The 18,660-nt window shown below is 38.9% G+C and overlaps 4 protein-coding genes across 4 annotated transcripts; 1 reads left to right on the forward strand and 3 right to left on the reverse strand.

Moving 5' to 3' along the window:
• Window positions 1-1,822: 1,822 nt before the first annotated feature.
• On the reverse strand, window positions 1,823-2,551 carry BCR41DRAFT_312598 (hypothetical protein; the record flags this gene model as incomplete). Its single annotated transcript, XM_022021094.1, has 1 exon — window positions 1,823-2,551. A coding segment is annotated over one exon (729 nt), but the record flags the coding sequence as incomplete, so codon positions are not given.
• A 4,905-nt stretch (window positions 2,552-7,456) lies between these two features.
• On the reverse strand, window positions 7,457-8,512 carry BCR41DRAFT_389777 (BTG family-domain-containing protein). Its single transcript, XM_022028160.1, has 4 exons — window positions 8,274-8,512; window positions 8,197-8,226; window positions 7,905-7,979; window positions 7,457-7,857 (listed from the first exon to the last, which is right to left on the reverse strand). The coding sequence occupies exons 1-4, from the start codon at window positions 8,490-8,492 to the stop codon at window positions 7,477-7,479; spliced, it is 705 nt and encodes a 234-aa protein (XP_021876882.1). The 5' UTR covers window positions 8,493-8,512; the 3' UTR covers window positions 7,457-7,476.
• Window positions 8,513-11,321: 2,809 nt separating this feature from the next.
• On the forward strand, window positions 11,322-14,049 carry BCR41DRAFT_362217 (hypothetical protein). The gene is made up of 6 exons (XM_022025687.1): window positions 11,322-12,006; window positions 12,191-12,767; window positions 12,901-13,189; window positions 13,331-13,341; window positions 13,446-13,643; window positions 13,800-14,049. Exons 1-6 carry the CDS (start codon window positions 11,714-11,716, stop codon window positions 13,995-13,997), a joined length of 1,566 nt encoding a protein of 521 aa, XP_021876883.1. The 5' UTR covers window positions 11,322-11,713; the 3' UTR covers window positions 13,998-14,049.
• Window positions 14,050-14,456: 407 nt separating this feature from the next.
• On the reverse strand, window positions 14,457-15,244 carry BCR41DRAFT_389779 (hypothetical protein; the record flags this gene model as incomplete). Its single annotated transcript, XM_022028161.1, has 2 exons — window positions 14,457-14,854; window positions 15,166-15,244. The coding sequence occupies 2 exons, from the start codon at window positions 15,242-15,244 to the stop codon at window positions 14,457-14,459; spliced, it is 477 nt and encodes a 158-aa protein (XP_021876884.1).
• Window positions 15,245-18,660: the final 3,416 nt, after the last annotated feature.

Here is an 18,660-nt window from a genome sequence, read left to right on the forward strand (position 1 = left end):
CGGTACTGGGACCGCCAGGGTCTTGTTTGATACTGCTCGTTTATTGTTATTATCCGATGAATTCACAATACCTCTACCACTTGTGTTGTTGCTGCTGTTGTTATTGCTGTCAGGTGGTAATGGGAACCCTGATGATGCTGCAATATTTGAGCGCGAATCCAGTGACGTAGCTCGGTCTCGGCTAGCGGTTACCGAGAATTGCTGCTGCTGGAGTTGTTGTTGCTGTTGTTGCTGTTGTTGCTGTTGTTGCTGTTGCTGATGCAAAGTATCATATGCATTTGATCCGCCAGACTCCTGTCTCTCCGGGTGATAAGAGGTTGCCGACGCTGATACTGTTGTTACCTGAGTCGTCGACGATAAGATTGAGGTCTGACCAGAATGTCCGCTGTATACGCTTCCATGAGTTGAGTTGGATGCAGATCCAGTACCTGACGGCTGCTGTGCGATGTTGAAGCTTCGAGCAGAGGTAGGGGAGCTGGCGACATTGCTGCTGTTGCTGTCCATCGATGAGCGTTGCATAGAGTTGCGACCCAAGCGACCCATGAAGCTCTTGATAGGGTTCTTGCTACCGCTATGGCTATTGCTGCTGCTGCTGCTGCTGTGGGTAGATTCAGAGCTCGGGATCACGAGAGGCTCACTCATGGGCTGTAGATGCTCCGAATATGAGCTCTTTGGCGAGGAATTGCCTAAAAGCTGTCCCGGCTCATTGGTAGCCTGTGCAACTGTCTTCAAGGATGCATCGACATTCCTAGAGCCGCTTGATAGAATGGGGCTTCGGGATCCAATGGATGACAACGGTGTGCCCGCTGTAGACAAAGTAAATTCCGAACTAAATGTTGAAGTTGAGGCCCTCTCCATCATATCCTGCTGCTTGTTGGCACCATTTTCTGCAATACCAAGTCCCTGATAACTGGGTGATTGATCCTGAGCCTGTTGTTGCTGCAGAGATGACTCTGAGGAAGTAGCTGACAGACCCTGTTTTTTCATAGTAGATTGAGAAATACCTGATGAGTTGGTTGGAAGAGCAGGTACAGTAGGTGGAGGTGGATGACTTTGAGATTCTGATGCAAAGGGTGCTTGGTTATTCTTGCGTCCGCTTGCTGCAGGTACATTGCCACCAGTACTGTTGCTGCTGTTGTTGGCTGTTTCTCTTTGGGTGGCTTGACTAGGTTTACGGCCATGTCTGCCCTCTCTTCCATTAAGCATGGAGGTAGCTCGAGAGGACGACCGAGAAGCGACAGCTCCACCCAAAGCTCCAGTCTTGCGATGGACTTCGATTGTCCGAAGACGGTTAGGTGTGAGTGAGACTTTCATAGTTTCTCCAGAATTGAAGAGCATTTCAAAATCGTTCTTCTTCTTGAGCTTATTTTCTTCATCCTATATGGAATTCCAAGTAAAGAAACGATTTATTAGCCAATAGTCAATCGAAAAGCCACGAAATAAAATAAAAAAAAAAAATAAAAAAAAAAGTGAAACTAAACTAGTGTACTTACTGGAGTGGAATCCCAGTCTCCGAACTGAGGGCGATTAGGATCGATAATAAGATCATCATCCTCAAAATCCGTTGGCAACTGTACCTCAAGCTTTGGCTTATCAGAATTACCTAGCCTCAGTTGTTTTCCCCAGCTTCCTGAACGTTTGACTGTCGCAGGGGTTTGCTCTTCGGCTAGAATGAAAATGAGAAGTATCCATTTTAGTTCCAGGAACATAATGTATGGTGCACATGCCCATTATTCATATTCATCTTCATTTGTCATTATGATGGATGTGGTCTGCAATATAAAAATAAATGGGAGGCATGAGAGTAGTAGACATGAGGGAGTTAGATGAGGGGAAAGAGAAAGAGAGAAAAAAAAAAAAAAAAAAAAAACCTACGTCGAGAGCCTGTGCCCGGCATAATGAGAGAATTTCGGAAACGTTTCTGAAGTTGGGTTTTTAGGATCATGGTCTCGAATGTATGCTCGATCTGCCGGTCTTCCAGTAATGCAACATAGACTTCCCGAACAGTGACCATATCAGCGTGGTCCTGTCGATCAGCGATGGTAGAGGCAATCTGAAGAACATATTCGGCCACATGTTCCAGTACGGCTGTGACATAGATCGCAATCAACGTTGGTACATTAATGGCATTATTAGGGTTTCCAGCCGGTGAGCCCAATCGCTCACCGAGCTTACTATAGTATTGACATTTGGCACGGAATTGTTCAAAGACTTGCTCGACCCTTGTCTCATCTGAATCCGCATTGAATAAGGAGGAGGTACAGCTGGGCTGGCCACTGGCACCCATATGGTTCATGGTATCTTTACCCCCCATGTCAAGATAGCTTTTAGCCTCTAACTCTGCCTCGACAATAGCATTCTTGCCAAGAGATGTAGGGAATGTTTGATAGACTGCAGCTTTGATTCGACTGGTCTCAAGTCCCTTGGCGGTGTCGACTAGGATGAAGAGAAGCTCATCCAAGAATGCGTTCAAGGCCTGGAGACCGTCTGTGGAGATTACATATGGCGATGCATCCGCCAGAATTGCATTGGCGAACTTTTGTGCAATGTACCGCACCTCTGGAAGAAGCAAATAAAAAGAAGAAGCAATTACATGTTATATACATTGACACATTTACAAGTTTTAGGGTTAATGAATCCATCGATTGATTTCAATCGACGTATCAAATAAATAAATACGTTCATTAAAGAGACACAATCATATCATTGTTGTCTTACCCTTTCGCTTTTCTGACATGGTTGTGACACTTGATAAATTAACAGTTGTTTCTTTCACCCCCCCGCTCAACTGGGTGTCTTGAAAATAAAAATTAAGCTGACAATTTGATTCAATTCGAAGCTGTGGACAAAACGACCGGGGGAAGTATGCGTATGTGAGGGTGTGGAGGATAAAAAAAAAAGAGAGGCAGAATTACTTTTTTCCTTGTGTCTGATGCTAAATAACAACAGAAGAAACGTTGTACAAAATAAAATTAAAAAAGTGTTAGTGTGGATGACACAAGAAATGTACACAGCACAAGAGAACTTTCTTTTAGGATGAAGACAAAACAAAAAGACAGGAACCGAAATGAACAAATGAGCACAATGAATGGAGAAAGTATTAAAAAAAAAAGGACCGTTCACAAACTCTACTATCCTGTTGTCCTGTTGCCTTTTCCTAAAGGAACATTAAAAAAGAAAAAAGAAAAAACTCTCTCTTTTTTTTTTATTTCCTTTGTGGATGTAATGCAAAAGAAGGGAGAAGAAAAAAGACCAGGATATCCGTGTTCATGCGAACCCAATGCGATTGTACCCAAAATAATAATAAGCATTTGCAATCAGAGATAACGCCCAACCCAATGCTCGCTGCGGGTCCGTAAGGTCCACAGATACATTCGATGACAAAAAAGATATGGGAGACTCCAGACAGATGTTACTATCACAACAAGTAGATGTACAATGTGTATGTGTGTATATGCCTTCGTGCTCAAAGTTCGAAAAACATTATGCAGGATTTAACTGGGAAATAAATAGCACTGCATTAGATGTGGGGGAGATCGTTTGAAGATAAAAAAAAAAAAAAAAAAAAAAAAGTATGCAAGGTGATAATCAAAATCTGAGGAATCACGAAAAAGTGGAGAGGAGTAAAAGGAAAAGGCAGAGGAAGGACGAGGATAGAAAGAATAAGATGGAAGTAATGGCGGTGGTATGAAGAGATGGGAGAGGATAGGGTGGGTATATATTGATTCACTCACCCTTAGTGATAGTTGAAGATTGGAAAGGGATTAGCAATATTAACAATATTATTAGTAGTGGATAGTTGTAACAATAAGAAAATTAAAAAAGTAATAACAGCGAGTGGGAATATTAACAAAGGAGGAAAGGGAAGGGGAGGTGGTTAAAAATAAAGTCGTTGCGATGAGTCGAGATGAAATGCAGAATGAAAAGGTCGAGATGAATTAGAGTGATGGAGGGAGAGATGGCCGACCAGAAAGAAAAAAGGAGGGGGAGAATAAGGGGGAAGGCGCAAAGAGAGGAAAGAGAGGAAAGAGAGGAAAGAGAGAAAAGAAGAGAACTTTTTTTTTTTTTTTTTTTTTTTCACAACAAAAAACGTGGCTGTAAAACGTTTTTTTTTACCTCACAAGATTAGAGAAACAGCTGAAAGTGAAAGAGACTCATAAAGCTTTGTTTTTTGTAAAACACCTTGACCGGTTGAAGACCTTGAAACCTTTCTTTGAGAGCCGCCTTTTCTTTTTATTCCCCAATAGGAATGACCGACGGAAAATAACGACCTGTATACACTCATGTACATCCACACATGCAAATGTACACGATTTGTTTATGACAAACATATTTGTATACAAACAGAAACGACATGAATGCCATGAATAAAAAAATAAAATAAAAAAATGTTTGTCAACCATGAACAAACCTGAAGCTCTTTTGTGGAGATGTAGTGTAAAATACCTGTTACACAGTAAAGCAGTTAAACAGTCATTTAAGCAGAGGAGCCATATAAAAAAATAAAAAATAAAAACTGAGAGCACTGTTTGCTTTGCTACTGCGATTATTTACACTCTGTTTAGACTATATACAATAGGTCCAATTAAACACAAGCAATTATTGTGGATCTATAGGTTAAAATGATAGCTCTGCTCTCTCCTTTTGCTCACGTCTCTCTCTCTCTCTCTCTCTCTCTCTCTTTCTTACCTACAGTATATACATTCCTGCTCAGACCTTTCTGTCTGTCCCTTGCCTCTTGACCGCCTCATCCTGCCTGCCTGCTTGTTGTTTGCTTGTGTATTTTTGTATTTTTATGACTTGCAACTTGTTTGTTGATGTGTTTATAGCTCTATTATATATAACTGCAATTCAGTATTTATATATATTTATATTTTATAATCCAATGCAACACAATGCAATATATATATTCTATACAATGTTACCCATTCACCTCATCTGCATTTGTTATTTTGTCATTCACCACTGCAACTCTGTTTGTATACATTTATATTAGCTTAATGCCATTGTAAGGATATATATATATATATATATATATATAATATACTGTACCAAGGCGTTTGTGTGCACCTTCTTCGCACATTGACAAACGCAAGGACGCACGCACTCATGTACCTACACATCATTATACACATCATTTACATCGATTAGCATCTGCTCTTGTCGCCTACGATCAGGAATAACGGATCACTATGAACTATTGCCTGCTATTACCACGATTATCTACGAGCAACTTGTTCACTACTACACCATCGATACCTCCCCTGGCCTAACTTTTGCGTTTCAGGAATATTTCAAACAAGGGAAACAAGGGCGAAATCATAGTATAATCAATCGGATTGTTAAAAATGAATTTTGTTGGTGTTGTTTGTGTCCGTGTGTATAGTCTGCGCATTTAGAATGAGTAATTTTCCATGTCCATAGTGTGGTCCATGTGTCCATGTTATTTATTGCTCAGCCAATCATCTTTTTTATTTGCTTACCTGAACTTCCCCCCCCCTCTTTTCCCTTTTTTTTTTTTTTTTTTACTTTCTTTCTTTTCTTTCTGCAATTTTTTTTTGTACATGCAATGGAGGAGGTTTTTGTTGTTGTTCTGTCCTATCAACAGATCCAAGATTGAATAAGGGGGCCAGGAGAAGCAGTCTACAGAATTATGACCGTTTGCTTAATGATAAACCACAACGCGTATAACCCTGAAACTGAACCATTTTTTTTACCTCCTTCCTCCTCCTCCTTCAAATTAAAAAAGCAAATACCCGGTCCGCAATGCTTTTTTACCTTTCTTAAGAGAGTTTGAAAGATTTGTTCAGATCATATTTATATACAACCTTTATGCCCTATATCTATACATGTAACCATCTGTCAGGGATTGGTTGTACATTAAAAAAAAAAAAAAAAAAAAAAGTCTAAAAAAGAGAGTATGTCGGAGAAGGAAAGCGATCGCCAAATCTCTCAATCTCTTTTCTATTCCTGTCCAAATTTACGAGCAAAGTCAACGGTTTTCTTTTTTTTTTTTTTTTTTTTTTTTTGGTAAAAAAACAATAAAAAACAAAAGGGCTCTCAACAGACTTTATAATAGCAATTTTAGCTTTTCTTTTGTCGTTTGTCAAAAGATGTTGTCTCTTGATGGCGTTGCGTTCTCTCTTTTTCTTTTTTTTTTTTTTTTTTTTTTTTTGGATTTTGCTTACATATATACTTCGAGTCTTCCCGAGCTTTTTTTAAGCTTGAAAAAAAAAAAAAAAAAAAAAAAAAAAAAAAAAAAAGAGCAAAGAGGAGTGAAGAGAAAGAAGTAGACCAAACTATGCTACATGTCCATAACACGACACTATACTATACCACATAATATCGAACATAAAAAAACGAAGCTCTCAATGATTACAATGATGAATCATGATGCGACAGCGAGAGAAAAAAAAAATATAAAATATAAAAGAATAAAGGCCTTGGCTCACTTCTTCCTTCCTTCTCCCTTTCTCTCCCTCCTTTTTCCTAAAAGTCCATTCTACATTCAATAGGGCTTGGGCTTTTTTTTTTTTTTTTTTTTTCCTTCTTTTTTAGCTAACCTCACTCCATCTCCTTTTTGTCAGTGAAATAATGAACTAATAACCCAAAGACGGGATAAACGGGATATATACAAAAGATCATGGCTCTCTCTTTCTGTCTGTCTTTTGTAATAATGGTTGTACAAGACCTGCCAAACGCGTAAAAAATTATGCACCTTCCAATAAGCTTTCTTCACATAAAATTATTTTCCTAAAGCTGTGCCTTCCTTCCCTTCGGACCCACAAATAAAAACATTTACTCAACCCTTGAAATACTCAGTATCTGACCCAAAAGAGATACATTGCAATTTCATTTAGACAAATTTATCCAACTGTGGTCGCAACAAATATCAAAAATTAAGAAAGGATATTGTCATTTGTTTATTTGAATAATAATGGTACAAAGAGAAGAAAAAAAAAATTGTACAATAAAAAAGAGGAATCAAAATGATGGGAATAATAAAACAATGCGAGAAAAGAACCAAAAAATAAAAATAAAAAAGAGCTCGACAAATACAAAAAAAAACATCGAATCAAAATAAAATCTAAAAAAAAAAAAATTAATAAATAAATAAAACAATGAAACAGATGCAAAAGCTACAGCTACAACGAGAAAATGTATAATTGTTTGTTCTCTGGGGAATATGGTTACTTTTTTTTTTTTCTTTTTCCTTGATAAACGTCAACGGGATTCCCATCAATCAGTAGACGAAGAAAGAAACAATGAGGGGGCTTTCTTTCCTAGATATGTCATCGTTCTTGTCTGTGCAGCCTGCCGTCCCACTTTTTTTTTTTTTTTTTTTTTTTTTTTTTTTAGATACCCTCAAAATCCATGATTGTTTTTGTTGATACATTGTAATTTGGATATACTGGAAGTATTGTCGCATACTCTTTTTTTTTTTTTTTTTTTTTTTCTGTATGTGTATGTGTGTGCTTAATGAGCCATGATGGGAATCTTGGCGGAGGTTGGCGTAGGAGTAGTGCTAGGGGTAATAATCTGGGTCTTAGTCAGAGGACTAGTGATAGGGATAGCATGCGAGATCCTAGCAGGACGGAAGTTGGGAGTAGGAGGGGAAGGAGGAGGCGAGATTCGGACAGCACGCGAAGGCACGGGCTTTGGTTGGAATGGCTTCATAGTAGTGGCCGAAGTATCAGGCTTCATTGAGACTTTGGAACGGGTGGCGTCGTAGATAGTGTTGATGTTACCATGATCGCCAACACGGAACGAGACAGAGAAAGGTTCCACCCAGAGAACTAAATCACGAGGAATGTGACCAGCCAGGGTCTCCAGAGGCAAATCACTTTTTTTGGCAGCCTATAAATGGGGAAAGCGGAGCCAGAATAAATAAAAGCCAGATTAACCAAAAATGTCAAATGAGATAAGAGTTTTTGGTGCTCGTCATAAAACATTAAAACATTGGGTTGATGTTTTCGAGACTAATGTTCACATTCATAATTAATTACTAGTAAAATTACATTCCCATTCACTTTTTTTTTTTTTTTTCTTTTTTTTTTTTTTCTTCTCTTTTCAATGACCAAGTTAAAAGACCAGTAGAGTGGTTCTCAGTAAACATGGATTGTGTATGTGGATTTGTTAAAGTTGTGGGAAAAGGGGAGTGAGGGGCAAAGACCATCTCTATTTAATGTCTTCTACCTCATTCTTATTCTTATGAAAACACATAGTCTGTGCAAATGTTTTTTTTTTTTTATTTTTATTTTTTATTATCTTACCTCACACAAGAGAGGATCAACTTTTCCACCAAAGGAAGTGATGGCTCTGTAACCATTGCCATAGTGAGGTCTCTGTGGGTCCCAATGATTGGTATACTTTTCTTGCATAAGGACGATGATCTGCTTCTTGAATGCCTCAATTATCTGAGGCGTGCAAGAAGAGGAACTGGCCACGTAGCGGCAAAGAAAGTCGGAGGCAAAAGAGATCTCAAGGAGCATTGTTTATATTAAAAAAAAAAAAAAAAAAAAAAAAAGGGGGGGGGGAAGGGAATCCAGTGATGGAATTATATGAATGCGTGGGTGCGTTGTGTAAAAAGAAAGTATTTGTGTGGAGTGAAAGAGTGAATGGTTTGAAGAAGGTCTATGGTATAGAGGGTTATGGTAGGCAAAAGTGGTTGGGCACTGAAAAGTGGGTGTGTTGTGTTTGTGATGATTGACAAAAAAGAAAAAGAAAAAAAGAAGTGGTGGTGGGGGATAAATAATTCAAACACTCAATTTTTAAACTTTTTTTGAAATCACAAGGCTCATCAATGATTGGTCTATACGTACAAACAGAACCAGGTCACGTACACAGGTTAGGTGCCGCACGGTCTCTCTTTTTGTTTTTTACCCTTTTTACCCGCAAACAATGTAAAAGATAAACATGTACATGTACATGTATTTGTGCATGGCCCAAAAAAAAAAAAAAAAAAAAAAAAAAAAAAAACAAAGGAGAGAGGATTCAGCAACAACAATGAAAGTATATATTTATTATAGTTGGAAAAAGATGTGGTACGCGGGAGAATCATGCAGCTCATCTCTCTTTTTATTATTATCGTCGTAATAAACATTTGCAGACCTGACTCTTTAGTTAGTTGAATCGGATGAACAATCCAGATATCCTTCATCCTTCCTTTCTTCCCTCCCTTCCTCCTTAATCTTTCCTTTCTCTCTTTCTTTTCCTGGTTTGCATTACCATGTCGAGTCAATACACCATTGGGGATCAGCCTTTTTTTTTTTTTTTTTTTTTTTTTTTTGGACAAACAAAAACAGACATGTATATGTCTAATCGATCGGCTTAATAAAATGTGTTGGATGGTGGTAACATAATACAAATAAAGACAAACAATTCATCCAAAATATATATTGTGTCAGCCCCTTCCTCTCATTTGAACAAGTGAAAAAATGTCCTAAATTATCGCAAGCGCGTCATAGGAATTGGAGAAAGGCAATTAACCAAAATAGCTTTTTTTTTTTTTTTTTTTTTTTTGCATTATGGATCGAACGATCCATTATTGGACTAAAAGTGAAAAAAAGCTTTTTGAAGTGACATTATGCATCCTCATTATTGGTTGGTACATAAAGAACCTAATATAAAAATATTTTAAACTTATTAACGTGAGATTTATATATATAAACATTCATTCAGCATTATTTTATCCTCATAGATGTTATTGGATCGCCTTCAAACATTCTTACTTTTTTTTTTTTTTTTTTTTTTTTTTTTTTACCTCTGGTCCTTTAACTTGTTATTAACTATTGCTCAATGTTTTAGCAATGTTCAAACACATCATTTCAACGTGTCTCATTTTCACTAGTCAACAAACAGTACACTTTTTCCATATTTGACGTCTATGTAAATACACATCCATCATTTGCACATGAATCGTTAAGGTATAAATCTATCATGTTAATACATATATATATATACTTTTCGATCTCACGTGAAGTGTCACATTGACCCTTGAGGGTTGATGATCAGGTCTGGGACACTCTGGACGATCGTCTACGAACGAATAGAACACACAAACGTATAGCCCATGTTATACATGAAAATGTACAATCAAATGACAGGAATCATGACTGTTGCCTTTTTTTTAAAAAAAGATGCTCAAGTTGCATACCATGAATGATAGGCATGCATAGTGTTATATATATATTATATATTACATATAATATATCTCTAAGCACAAATAAGAATATACAATATGCACGTAAAAAAAAAAAAAAAAAAAAAAAAAAAAACAGGGTACCTTGCAGTATCCATGACCTACTGGAGCTGGAGCCAGAAAAAAAATAAAAAATAAAATAAAAAATAAACTAGAAAGGTTGTTCGTTCAACATGGAGGAATAACATAAAAAAAAGTGCGTAGCAAGAGCCCATGGCTTGACAGACTGACAGGTTCAAGAACTTGACTTCTTCCCTCAACCTTTTTTTACAAGTTTTCTCTATTCACCCTCAGCTGACAGAGTGCTGCTAATGCTCACCTTATTAATAAAATTTGTACGCCACCAATTTTTTTTACCCCAGAAAAAAAAAAAAAAAAAAAAAACTTAGGCTGCACGTGGCCACCATGCTATGCTTGGCATGAAAAAAAAAAAAAAAAAAAAAAAAAAAAAAAATACACCAATGTTCAAGTTTAAATGTGACACCGATTCATGAGACAAGCCGGTCTTCTTTTTAACTTTTTTAACCAACTTTACCAGAGCTTAATACTGGGAAAAGGAAGAAGCAGGAAGGAAATGGAGAAAGAGAGAGGGAGAAAGAAAGGATGATGACGGACAGCATAGTATCCCCCACTTGTTTCCGTATCGCATGCGCCCTTTACTTTTCTCTCTTTTTTTTTTTTTTTTTTTTTTTTATTTCAGTAAAGGCTGTAATGGGGTGCCTTTTAAAAAAAATAACACGGGCCAAGTTGCTTAAAAGGGAATTGATTCTTCCTCCTCCCTGCCTCCTTTTTAACCTCCCCTTCGTGTGTTGTTGGACAGAGTTTTTTACCGCTTTCCCTTACACAAACATTTGTATTCATCAGCTGGAAAGGAGAAGCATCGATCTTACTTTTTTTGACCTTCAATTTCTTCTCTCCTTAGTTGACCGACGGAACTAGGACACTAAAATACTGATAATGGTGATCATGTATGATTATTGTTATTGTTGGCAGATTTAACATTTTTGCCTGTGTTCGTGCACTGTTGTCATGCCTTGTCTCGTGTTTGTGCTTTCCCACTGTTGGGGTTGAATAAATGATTGGAAGAAGAGGGAAAGGAGCCGAAACAAGGAATGAATAAAGAAGAAAGAGGAAATTTTGAAGCGTGTGAAGAGAAGTCCTCTTCATCCTCCTTCTCCATCTTAAATACTTCGCCTGTTACCTTGTTTCCTCTGTTCTTTTTGTATCTCTTCCCTTGTTCTGTCACTCCGAATCTTTTTTTCTTTCTTCCTCCCTTCATTTTACTTCTTAGATTCATCGATTCTTATTCATTCTTCATTCTTCATTCTTCATTCTTTCATTCATTAATTCATTCCTCCTGTACAGCCCATACTTGAACAAAATACTTGTGTCCACCCACCTTTGATATCACTGATCACTTCTCACTTAATAACTATTCACCCATTACTGCCACCTCATTGTGTCCAGCACAGCCACACTCCAGATACACGCACAAAGAAAAGGACAGGAAGGATGAAGCACACTGCGCCACTCAGAATACTTATCGCAGGCGCGGACGTCTCTACATTAACTTTTGCCTTACTCTTGGAGCAAGCAGGCATCGACTATCTCCTTCTCGAACCCAATGACTCTGTCCCCGTCTCTGCTGGCGGCATCACCCTTCATCCAACAGTCCTCCCTCTTCTGGAACAACTTTCACTCAGAGATGACCTACTCTTCTTTTCTCAACCGATGGAGCAAGTCCTTGTTATGGATTCGGATATGGAATGTATTACTTCGTACGACTGGAGTGACCGACAGAAACGGTAATGATCGTGTCGTGCACAATGTACAAAAACAACAACCGTTACACATTTTGTGATCATTGTTTAGGTTACGGAAGAAGGGGAAGGAAATCAAAAGAAATTGAGGAATTAACGATCTCTACCTCTTTTTTTTTTTTTTTTTTTTTTTTTTTCCTTTTTCTTTATTTCCTTACAAATGATACAGATATGGAGCATGGAGCCGATTCATGTCACGACCTGAATATTGTAATATGATTCTCGAGAAATTACCAGAGTCCAAAGTCTTATTCAATACCATCATCACCTCTATCACAACTGTAGAACGTGAAGATGAGGATGATGAAGATGATGGTTTGTTTAACGATGATGATGGCACGGGTACAATCAATAGTGCTCGACAAGATAGCATCCTTGATACTGATTCTCATTTCAAGGACGAGAAAGGCGAAGCAAGTATACGTGGCGTGACGGTCGAATGCGCAGATGGGTCTGTCTATAGGGGTCACTTACTGGTTGGTGATATCAATAGCGAAGTAGAACGTAAACTGGTTTATAATAGCGATAGTCTCCATCGACAACAATCACAATCACAACAACAATATAGAGGAACAGAGGATGAAGATCGACTCACTGCTACTCGGGGAGGAGGAGACATGCCTGTGCGCGAAACGCAGTATCATGTGTCAGGAATTACCGAGGCCCTTGACCCGCAGCGTATTCCACTCTTAAAAGATGACACCACCCAACTAAGACTTGTGGTCGATTGCAAGAGCACACTCTCGGTAGGTGAACCACCACAATGAAAAAAAAAGCTTCCATTTGCATGAATTTTCTTTTTTTTTTTTCCCCCCCTTTGTAAAATTCTGACATGTTCCATAAATTTTCCGAACAAAAAAAACCCTACGCCACATTTAGTGGTGGGCTGCAACTCTAGCAGACAACAGGATCGCATGGCAGGTCACAAAGCGGGTTTTGCTCTCTGAAAAATCGACACGCCCTTCCGAGTTTGGGTCTCTGCATCATGAGCAAGCTGCAGCTGCATCTGTCATCAATCAAATCTCTCAAAACATGATGTGTCCGTTGGGAGGGACCATGATCCAGCTATTGGATTGGACACCTCAATCCCAGATCTCTTTCGGGCGGTGGGATGATCGACGTGCACCTATCAATACAAACTCTTCACGTGTATTGCTCCTGGGAGAAGGTAAAGAAGCAAATGCAAAAAACAATTTGGCATGAATTCTTGTTTTACCTAACAATTTCTGCATGGAAAAAGAAAAATCGTAGAAAACTTCTCTAATTTTTTTTTTTATACTCATTTAATCTGCTCCTTTTCTCAATACAGCATGTCGCAAGGTACAAAATGATATTGGTTTTGAAGGTAGAATTGATTTATCAATCATATTAACTAATCTTTTTTTTTTTTTGTATTTTTTTTTATTTTTTTTATACCAATTAAGATGGTCCCAATTCTCGGCCAACCTGTAGAAGAAAGCATCCTAGATGCATTAGCACTAGCAGAAGTTTTGTATGCTCTCCCGTCTACACGATTGAGTGATATTCAAATGGCCATTGATTGGTATCACAAGGAGCGGACAATACGAAGAGAAGCTGCTATTGATGAATCGCGCGACATGGATCTGACGTTCAATACCAAAGTAAAGACAACGAACCTTCCTCTTATCACTGATTGGGATTAGATTTCTCGTATTTATCTTTAGATGATTACGTTTTCATCTGACAACGATTGTTTTTTTACCATCTATGCGATTTTTTTTTTATTTTTATTTTTTTTTTTTTTTTTACCTTCCCAGGGGCCACTACGGAAATTTTACCGATCATTCATACTGAATTATTTGCCCAAATGTATTCAGGATCGAAAGAACGATGAAAAATATTCATACCGCCCACAGGCCAATTTTCTGGACCCTGTGCCTGATTATGGTTTTGTAAAACCTAATACAAGTTCATACTCAAGGCGATACAGCATAGCGGTACGAGAAAAATACTAAATAAGCACAAGCCAACAAGAAGAACAACAATACCAAAAAAAAAAAAAAAAAAAAAAAAAAAATCATGCATTTTCAATGATTGCAAAGATAATTGTTTTTTTTTTATTACTATTATTATTTCAACACTCAAAACACGTAAAAAAAAAAAAATACCATAATTATAGCATTCACATAATTCATACCAGGGGTGCATCACTTCACCTCATACGTCGTCTTAGAACAATAAAGTAAAAAAAAATAAGCTGATCAAAAACTTTTTTGTACAGTCTTCCTCCAACAACGTATCGAAAATCGATACGCTAGCAGATTTTTGTTTCCATTCATTTTTATTCAATAAATATATCAAACTTTATTTCACACATCCCGATTCACTTCGTGTCATTCAATAAATCGCAATATTCATTAAATATTCCCAGCTGTCTCTGTACAGCAACCCAACGTTTCAACAGAAGGGGATCGTCAATTTGTTTTAGGGTACTCATGAACCGCAGGTAGTTTTCCTTCGACTCCTCTTGATAATCGTGGATCGTCGGACTGGAAGGAAGGAGATTCGGACCCACCAGATCTATCTGATAACCCTTGGGTATTCGAGTCAGGAAGACTGGGGCTGTAGCCAATATCATATTCATCATCGTCTACTCCATCGCCCTCATAAACGATATCACCTTCATTGCAAGGAATGAAGCGATGCTTGTGCTTCTCGGAAGTGAATACCGTCATAACAGCATCGAGTATCGACTCTGTGGGCCCTTCACAGTAGTCTGTAGTGAGATAGTTGAGGATCACCTCTTCTTCCTCTCCGCCATATTCTTCAATAAGTTTTTCTTGAAGCTGAAAGATCTGGTCTTCTCTTGACTCTATTCCAAGATAGCGCAAGCGACTCCTTTGTTCGAAGGTCAAGATGGGGACCTCAGCAAAGCAGCTGCGGATGCAGGATGGGGTTACTGACCTCCAAACTTTAGCGAGACACTTCCAAAGCTCCGCATTGGGCGATAAGGCAGTAGCTGATTTTCTCCTTGTCCTTGCACGCGCCACGGCTTCAAGCATGACATTGCCTTGAACGATCTTATGACGCCTGCATCCAAAGGCTGTGTCATTGACGTCGTGTTTGGAGGAAATCAAATGATCTCGATATTCTTCAGTTCAAGAGCCTCGTAATCCCTATTACGTACCGCCGAGCCTTGGGAGTGCACCTCAGGGGCACTTCCGTTTTTATTCATAAGGCCAGAGTATTGTGTGATGGTCATGGCGGGTCCTTAATAAATGGCCCCCCGCCTGGCAACAATAATAAAAACAACTTTGATCTCCTTGACTTTCAAAACGTAGAAAACGTCTCAATCCCTATGTGCTACAGAATGTCGAGCAATATGATCTGCAAGCAGAACTCAAGAGGAGACCTACAACGTCTGGGATGTGCACACTTTCGATTGTGTGGTGAAAACAAGAGAGTTAAAGAGACGAATAGTGTTTGTGTATTTAAATAATACATGTTACGTCACACTTGGGGGCCAATTCAATCTTTAATCGCATGGCGTCTTGTGCAACAAGAAAAAAAAATTTCTCACAGACACACACAGCATAGCCCAACCTTGAAATAAAGGAACAGATTTATCAATTGTCGCTCCTTTCTTTAACTTGCTTCACTTCATTTTTGCACTCTCCTCTTCCTTTTCTTCCTTTATCCTCTTTTCACTTTTTTCTTATTTCCCCCCAGTTTTGCTCCCATCAATTTTGCTCTTTTATTTATTCCAAGCCTTCATTCATTGCCTTTCCTTTCCTTTCCTTTCCTTTCCTTTCCTTTCCTTTCCTTTTTTTTTTCTTTTTTTCTTTTCCTCCTTCAACTTCATCTCTAGACAATTTTGAACCATCCTGCTACTGAATTATCATCCTTTAGCATTTTTATCAACCTTTCCCTATTTCTGTCCTCTGTCTATTTACGCCCTTGTTTTTAAACAGGTTTGAAAACACAATGGGAAGCAGCAGAACACCATCACGATGCCCATCACCTCGAACTGAACCGTATGAAAAGAAAGAAAGAAAAGGGGAAGCGAAGGAAGAGTCTTCAAGCACCAATGACCCTAAAATCCTCGAGCCAACCGAGCTAAAGATTTTTTGTATTGTTGATGGAGAAGCAACATCTTTTCCTGTAAATATCCCTTCTGATCGTTCAGTCGGCGAACTCAAGCAAGCCATCTATTCGCCTGCCAGGTTTGGTGATATCCCACCAGAGAAGCTAACTCTCTACAGGGTCTCTATTCCTGACGAAGACAAGACCGTCGTTGAGTCAGAAATTGTGTCGAAAGAGGCTCTCGTACCCGCATCAATGGAGCTTTGGGAGATATTTAATTCTGAACTTCCAAGGAAAACGATCCATGTTTTTGTCAAGCCACCGCAGCGAGGTATGTATTAGCTCTTGATGGACTGATTGTTGATATTTTCAGCTGATGAAGCTTGGTTTATATCTTAAACGGCCATGTGCATAATATCACCATTTGGTTTGTGTCTTGATAACTCAACGTTCTTTCTAATTATTCGCCTTTGATACTTAGCTCAGAAAAGAAAACAAGATGGAGATGCTGGTGAGTGCTTTTGGCTGAGAACCTGGTTATTGATCAATTCAGAGTGATGTGCAGTACAATAAATCAAAAATATTGACTTTGATCACTCTATCTCCTTTATCAGAGTCACCCTCTAAAAAAGCTCGTCCAAGTATAAGTAGCAGAGGTACTCTTAGGGATGCGATTACAGAAGCGGGGCTTGTAACGAAAGGGATAGTGAATGGTAGGCCTGTCCTCTCGCCTCTCAACTCGAAAGAGAGGGTCAAGCTGCTTTCGTACATGGGGGAGGAGTTTTCAGGAGATAGTATTTACTACAGCATTGTTAGCGTGGCTTGCGAGCTCCGAAATTCTGGTGGTATCAAGGGTTCCAAAATATTGACTGCCCCTGAGGGTCGTGTCTTCCCTGTTGTCGGAACAAGGCATCTTTATATCAGAGAAGAATATAAAAAGCTTTATGACCATATTACAACCTTAATCAAGACTCCTCGTACAAGATGGCGCAAGAACCGATACTTTGTCACTGGAACGCCTGGAATTGGGAAGTCAGCCTTTTTGGTCTACTTTGCCGTCCGCCTCCTTGCAGAGCATGACGAAGAGAATCCACCGATTATTGTTTTCCATGAAAAGAAGAATACCGAATGTTATGCCTACGGAGGAACAACTTGCCAACGTTATGGGGAGAGAGTAGATTTCAAACATTTTCTTGAGCAACCTGAAACGTGGTATTTAGTTGACAGTGGTAACCATCCTCAACCAGATCAAGCCAGGACGATATTTGCGGCATCACCAAAAACTCTCAATGAGCAGTACGCTGAACTCAGCAAGGAAACTACACCAATTAGCTACTATCACATGTCACTCTGGAGTTTGGACGAGCTTAAGGAATGTAGAGCCAATGTAGAGGATTATCATCCAATGGATGAAGAATTTTTGGAGGAGCTTTTTTACAAGTTGGGGGGAGTGCCAAGACAGGTTCTACAGTGTCCAGTCGATGTACTATCTGAAAAGCAAAAAGATATTAACCGCGCTAAAGACGCTGCGTTTTCCCGCGTCAATGCTGCCATTAACGCAGTCAGGAACCCAGCAGATCTTGTAGCGCTCTTTGCACGAGGAAAAGAAGCGAGTGAATTTAGTGGTCGTTTACTCCATAGAGTTCCCACTTCTGACCACCTCGGCTTCCACCTGGTATGGGCATCTCGTTGGGTCGAATCACGGATTATCGAGGAAATGAAAGATGACACTTGGCGCGATGTGTTGGCGAAACTTGTCAAACGCGGAGAGGATATAGATAAAGGCCCACTGTTTGAAGTCTATGCTCATCACTTATTTCGACGTGGTGATATTAGATTTCCCTTTAGGGATCTTCAGTCAGGCGAAACAGGATTTCTTGATTTTCCAGCAAACCCAGAAGTGGTGCATATCCGGATTTCAAATGAATTATCAGGGCTCACTCAAGCAGCTGACAAGTTGTTTGTACCATCTATAACCACCTTTCCGTGCATTGATTTTGCATTGGGGCCCAACAAGCTATTTCAGGTCACAGTATCAGAGAAGCATCCGATCAAGCAAGCACCATTCAAGGAGATAATTGAATATATTACTGGACCCTGCTTGAAGGGAGACCAATCAAAGTCGAAGGGAAGTGACGATACCATTTTCCTCTATTTTGCGGTGCCAGGAAACATATATGATAATTTTAAAGTTCAGAACTTTCTTACCTCCAAAGATACGGTCGTCAAGAATCCATATGTATGCTTAAAACATGTAAGACAGCGTGTCATAAAAATCGACATCGAAGCTGCATATTCAGGAGGAGCAGCCGGTACGAATCTGAAGAATTAAATCGAATACCAATCAAGTGGATGAAATTTTGTCTTTTTTAAAAAAAGCATTATACCCGTTCCTTGAGAATTTTTTACAATGGTTCATTCTTTATGAATGAAGCCATCATTATCCACTTACCTTTTAGACGAATAGATAGAGCGGTTTAATCCGTCCTCCCTTCTACTGGGGCATATAGAACTTTATAAAGCTGTGATCATTATGCGATCTTGTGTGCAAGAAAGGGCAGGATTTTGTGATACTATTATCAAAGAGTTTTGTAA

Source organism: Lobosporangium transversale, assembly GCF_002105155.1.
Source record: "Lobosporangium transversale strain NRRL 3116 chromosome Unknown BCR41scaffold_53, whole genome shotgun sequence".
In the NCBI taxonomy this organism is placed as follows: domain Eukaryota; kingdom Fungi; phylum Mortierellomycota; class Mortierellomycetes; order Mortierellales; family Mortierellaceae; genus Lobosporangium; species Lobosporangium transversale.